This window comes from Gadus macrocephalus, chromosome 21 (genome assembly GCF_031168955.1).
Source record: "Gadus macrocephalus chromosome 21, ASM3116895v1".
Classification (NCBI taxonomy): Eukaryota; Metazoa; Chordata; class Actinopteri; order Gadiformes; family Gadidae; genus Gadus; species Gadus macrocephalus.
This window is the reverse complement of record NC_082402.1, coordinates 12,492,678-12,499,258: the sequence shown is the minus strand read 5'-3', so window position 1 is coordinate 12,499,258 and position 6,581 is coordinate 12,492,678. Positions and strand designations below refer to the sequence as shown.

The following is a 6,581-nucleotide window of genomic DNA, read 5'->3' as shown; positions in this document are numbered from 1 at the left end:
GGCGGCATTGTTGTTGTTATCGATTTTGTATCAGTTCTCACCACACAACGACGTCTCATCTTTGCTGCTTAAATGTCGGTATGTAATGGTATGGAGTTATTGAAACTTACTACGTGTAAAAAAGACTAGAAATTGAATGTTTATTTTTAAGCCTCGAAAGTTGCACTGGGTGCCTTTAACGAGCAGTGTAGTTCGAAAAACTTTGGCTTGGTTCTTCAAAAAAACAATCTCTATAATGATGTACAGAGGCCTTGGAGGCCTTTGGTAACGGCATGACCAAATATGAGCAGAAGGAGATCAAAGGCTACAATGACATCTGGTTCCTTGGTCTGCATGCCATGAAGATCCAGGGCTCAAGACATACCGGGATCTTCAACCATGGCTTTGACAATGAGCAGTATTTCTATGAGCAGGTAACTTTATGTTGACGGCAATATTTATGACCGATGGTTTTGCTTTGTGTGTAAATAATTTAATTTAGTGAATGAAGGCACTGAGCAGGAAAACAAACACCTCTCTGTTTCCGTGTAGATTGTGGAATAGTCTTAATGCATCGCAGTTCGTTTAGTGTTTCTGGCAATATATATAATTTATGTTTTATTCAATGAATGTGCATTTGCACATACATTACAATAAGGTATACATTTGCAGTACAATGTACATTTTGTAATTTTACCTATGCAATAACATAGATTGTGTCAGGTGCACGAAACTGACTTTGTATTATTAAAATAATGACAATAATGACATTTTTTGTTGATAATTATAATAATAGAATCAAATTATAATCATAATACTAGTAATATACATAAAAAAACAATAACCTATTTTCTACAGGTCTCTAGGGATCATATTGCTTATCGCTATGAGGTGCTTGGTGTTCTGGGGAAGGGGGTCTATGGACAGGTCCTCAAGTGTTTTGACCACCAGCACAATGAGCTTGTGGCCCTCAAGCTCCTACGCAACCAGCCTAGGTCAAATCATAGAATAAAGAGACACCTGCACAGTACACAACAAATACATAGATAAAGAACGGTCACATTACAGCAAAGAAGCTATGATAGAGACGGTACCATTAAATCACAAAGGTCCAACTGGAAACCTCCCCAGAGTCTAAGTTGATGCCATTAACCTTGATCTCCTTACATGGCTTTAACATTCGTATGAAGAACACGGCTTCAAGGGGGAAATACACTTCTGCTTAATGTCACCGCCGTGGCCTGCAGAGGTCGCCGCCCTTGGTGACGTGCACGACCTTAACCTTTGTGTCGTGTTCGTTTCTCCCCCCCTTACTTTGGTGCTCCCGGTCAATTTTGAGCGGCCTGTTTTAACTGCCCTTACAAAAACAAAAAAAACAATGATCATTACCAAATTTTATTGAACTCCCTTTTAACCTGTAAACAATGTCTCAGACTACTGGTTTACATCAATAACTGTGTGTGTGTGTGTGTGTGTGTGTGTGTGTGTGTGTGTGTGTGTGTGTGTGTGTGTGTGTGTGTGTGTGTGTGTGTGTGTGTGTGCGTGTGTGTGTGTGTGTGTGTGTGTGCGTGTGCGTGTGCGTGTGGTGGTGGTGGTGGATTTGTGGTTGTGTACTATCTGATGGATGAACACAATCTAGGATCACCCATTCATTTCCTATGGCGGTCATTTTTGACCGGGAAAACCACAGGTGTTACAAAGTTGACTAAACAACTTAAACTTCAATTAAAGTAGTGATCAGAAATTATATATAGATAGATAGATAGATAGATATATACTTTATTAATCCCGGGGGAAATTCAAGTATCCAGTAGCAGCCGAAAACATACATAAAAACAGTGCAGATGAATGTGCAAAAATACAGATATAAATAAATATAAATAAATAAATAAATAAAATGTCCATTGTTGTTATCTATTGTCCTCCCTGCCTTTACTGGGAGCTGTTGTACAGTCTGATGGCCAGGGGGACGAAAGAGTTTTTTAGTTCATATGTTCAAATGCCTAGTGCGGAGGATATCATAACCCCCGAGACAAATAAATGTAAAACACAATATTTATGATTGATTGAAATGGAAATCGGTCAGATTTGACCCGAACACCACAGGAAGGTTAAAAGGGACATATTATACCCCCAGGTGTGAGGGGGATTAGCCTTACAAGCCGTTTGAAAATCTAGTCACTAGTGGGCGTGTCTACCTAGATCTGCACTGGATAGATGAGCAACGTTTACTTCAGTCCACTGGGTAGGCTGGTAGAGTGATCTATCCAGCACAGATCTAGGTGGACAAGCCCACTAGTGATGTCATATGGGGCAGATTTTCGAAACGGCTAGTAAGGCTAATCACACTCACACATGGTGATATAATATGTCCCCTTTAAAAAAACTATGGATATGTGGGATCTAGGTATCATAGACTGGGGAAAGAGGAAAGGAGGATCCTCCAACTCCTACGGGACAAGGATCCAGAAGATGACCACCATGTGGTCCATATGAAGGACTTCCTTGTGTTCCGGAAACACATCTGCATTTCCTTTGAACTCCTGGGGTACAAACTGACTTCTTATTTGCGTGTTGGATTCCGTGCAATATGCGATACAGTTAAAGTCTGACTCTCCCTCGGAACTAATGAATGCATTATTTACAGTTCTGACATGCATGCTATGCAGACTAAAAAGGGTGAGAGTGTCTCATATGTGAGGAAGTGCGCATACCCCATCCTCAAGTGTCTTCAGCTGTTGAAGAGAGAGAACATCATGCACAGTGACCTCAAACTGGTAGGAGTCCTGCTCATCTCCCATCTGCACTGTCAGCAAATTATTTTCACCTGTGAGCCATTAGCCCAGCTATACACAGAGTCTCCTTCTTCTATAACTGCAGGCTAACATGGTCATGTCAGACAAGGACCCCAACACCCTCAAGGTCATCGACTTTGGATTGAGCCTGGTTCAGGATGAGCCAAGATGTGGGTCTTATTGTTTTTCTCTTTTGAATCATGAGGAGACGTACAATGTGACAGGATTTTGTTATATGATGGGTTTCATAGAGTTATATTTATCCTACTGGCTTTGTTTCGTCTTACAGACTATAGTCGTATCCAGACTCAGTCGATCCGTGCTCCAGAGGTGACTCTGGGTCTTTTGTGCACCACTGCCATTGACATGTGGAGCTTTGGCTGCTGCTTGATAGAGCTCCTCATTGGAAGAGAAGCGTTCTATGGAGATGAGGAATATGAACAACTCACTCGCACCATAGAGGTAACTGCTAATTAACCATGAGAATGAATGATAATCTGATAATTTATTTAATAATAATGCTGCTTTAAAATTAGAAGACAAAACTAGGGAAAAAAAGTATAACGATGTGAGTAAGATATGATAATTGATCATTTCTGATTTATATTACAAGGGCGCAGATCTCATTACAACCTGTAGGGGGCATCAATGTCACCAACATATATCAAATGAACTGCTGCTGTAACAAACCGTTCAGACCACTGAGCATGATTAAGTTTAAAAGTGGAGTCGGCTTCTATTATAACTAGATTTTCAATCACATAATTCAGTTTGAAATCATATATATTGGATGGACTTTTCACAACTTAGGGTTAGGGTTAGCTAACTCCCCCACCAGGGATCTGCTCCCATGACTTTGTATATTTGTAAAAGTTGACCATTGGGTATGGTTGTCTAATTTCAGATACTGGGAATGCCTCCAGAAGAATTAGTGGCTTTGTCATCACAAAGGAATGTGTTTTTTGGTGAGGATTTTACTTTATGGCATATGATCGAGTTTTCAGTTAACATTACTTGTGATAATGTGAACATGTCAAATGAACAATATGAAATGAACACTGTTAAATCAGTGTGATGCTGTATAATGTGCAGATGAGCGGGGCACGCTGAAATATATCAGGGTCAACAACTCGGGGGAGAAGCTCCTGCCAGGTTCCAAGAGGCTGGAGAGTCTTCTGGGCACCAGCGACCCTGACCTGCTGGACTTTATCAAGCGTTGCCTAGAGTGAGTGCACTACCTGGCCACAGTTGAGCTCATCAGATATGTTTGACTGACACACTAACCATCCTGATGGCTAACCATCCCCCCTGAATGTTTCTACCAACACTCGGTTAACATGAGACATGGTGAATCAAAGTGTCCCAAGGCTTCTGGGTTCGCAGGCTTTTTATGCTTTAATATTGAGTGTGTGTTCATTTTCTTAAAAGTTGGGACTCATCAAAGAGGATGACTCCAGGTCAGGCACTCGAGCATGCCTGGATGATGAAGACTTCACTTGGATGCATGTCTCCAACCCCAGGAAACCCACCAAAAACTGGTAGAATTTATTTTTGGGGATGGATTTAGAAACTCCATTTCCTATTACTATATCTATGTATAGATTGATCATCAAGCATTAACACTGCTTAATGATCAAAGCAAAACATTTGAATTACCAAGAGTCTGTCAAATCATTTGTAAACCTTAATTAATTATTTGTATCGAGAGCCTCATTTCTTTGAATTCACAGTTATGCTGAAGACCCTGGCTGCAGGAACCACACAGCATCTGAAACCAGACGAGGCCACTGGCAGCCAGCCACAGACCATGGACCAGGGGGAAATGGACAAACTGGGGAAGCATGGAAGGACCCTGAGACCCCTGACTTCAGAGCTCGACCCCCTGCTCCCTCCCATTGGTGCGACTGCACCGGCTCCTCCACCAAGAGGCAAGAGGGTAACTGTTACCCCAGATGGTGGTGCAGACAAGAGGGACGCAGGAGCAACCAAACCAGCTGGCCAAGCGGCATGCTCCCGGGTCTCTCCCATAGGCGCCGCTGCCCCGTCTCCTCCACCAAGAGGCAAGAGGTCAACTGTTACCACAGATAGTGGTGCAGCCAGCTTACTTAAAAAAAATTACAATCTTAATCCAACAATGTGAAATCAACAATGTTAAGTCAGTGTGATGCTGTTTAATGTGCAGACGAGGAGGGCACGCTGAAATATATCAGGCTCAACATTTCGGTGAAGAAGATCCTGCCAGGTTCCGATACGCTGGAGAATCTTCTGGGCATCAGAGTCCCGGACCTGCTGGACTTTATGCAGCCTCGCCTACAGTGAGTGCACTACCTGGTCACAGTAGAACTCATCAAATATGTTTGATCAGCGCTTGTGGCAAAATAGTCTACTACAAGGCCGGCGATGTGGCTGAGTTGGCTCACCATCTCCTCTGAATGTTTCCAGCAGCGCTCGGTTAACATGAAACATGGTGAAATGGTCAAAGTCCCAAGGCTTCTGTGTTCATACTTTTTTTTGCTTTAATGTTGAGCCTGTGTTTATTTTCTTTAAAGTTTGGACTCATCAAAGAGGATGACTCCAGGGCCGACTCTTGAGCCTGCCTGGATGAAGAAGACTTTTATACAGTCCCCAGGACGCCCACCAAAAACTGGTAGAATGGATTTTTTTGATGGATTTAGAATCCTATAGCTCTATTTGTATAATCTGTACGATTATTTTTAAACCTAAATCTCATTATTATATTCAAATAAATAATTTGTCATTTCTTTGAATTCACAGTTATGCTGAAGAACCTGGCTGCAAAAAACACACAGCATCTGAAACCAGACGAGGCCACCGGCAGCCAGCCGCACACCATGGACCAGGGGAGATGGACAAACATGGGGATACTTGGAAGGACCCTGAGACCCCTGACTTCAGAGCTCGACCCCCTGCTCCCTCCCATTGGTGCGACTGGACCGGCTCCTCCACCAAGAGGCAAGAGGTCAACTGCTATCACAGATGGTGGTGCAGCCAAAAGCGTAAGAGTTACCTCCAAACCTGCTCGCCAAGCGCGATTCTCCCTGCTCCCTCCCATTGGTGCCACTGCACCGGCTCCTTCCCCGAGCTGCAAGAGGGCAACTGTGACCACACATGGTTTGGCAGCCAGATGCATCGGCAGTCAGATGCATCTGAAACCAAACAAGGCCACTGGCAGTCAGCCTCAGACAACAGATCAGGGGTTAACGGCCAAACTGAGGATACATGGAAGGACCATGAGACCCCTGACTTTAGAGACCTACTCCAAGGTCCTTCCCATTGGTGCGGCGTCACCGGCTCCCCCATCAAGAGGCAAGAGGGAAATTGCTGATGAAGGAACATTCAGAACAGCTGATCGATGGTATTCCCCCTTGTCCCACCCATTGGTCCAGCTGCACCAGCTCCTCCCCAAAAAACCAAGGGGTCAACTGGTGCCATAGATGGCGGAGCAGCCCAGAGCGACGCAGGGACATCCAGACCAGCTGGCCAAGCGGGATGCTCCCGAGCCCCTCCCATTGGTGCGACTATACCGGCTCCTCCACAATGAGGCAAGAGGTCAACCAGTACCACAGATGATGGTGCAGCCAAAGGCGACATCCAGACCTCAGTGCTGCGGACATATTTAACCATTTTACTTACTTTTTTTTTTACTTTTTTCTTCTGAAACTTTTTATAATTTTATACCCAAAAACTTTTTAACTTAATTTTTTTTTTTACTTTTACTTAAAAACTCTAATAAAATAATACAATAAAAAATACATAACACGTGTGTTTGATAGGGGTTTAATATGT

General features: G+C 43.3%; 1 protein-coding gene across 1 annotated transcript; it reads left to right on the top strand.

Moving 5' to 3' along the window:
- The first annotated feature begins 272 nt into the window (after positions 1–272).
- LOC132450255 (dual specificity tyrosine-phosphorylation-regulated kinase 4-like) lies at positions 273–4,914 on the top strand. Its single transcript, XM_060042332.1, has 10 exons — positions 273–413; positions 892–974; positions 2,387–2,527; positions 2,627–2,756; positions 2,860–2,944; positions 3,064–3,236; positions 3,679–3,739; positions 3,867–3,999; positions 4,203–4,312; positions 4,505–4,914. The coding sequence occupies exons 1-10, from the start codon at positions 273–275 to the stop codon at positions 4,912–4,914; spliced, it is 1,467 nt and encodes a 488-aa protein (XP_059898315.1).
- Positions 4,915–6,581: the final 1,667 nt, after the last annotated feature.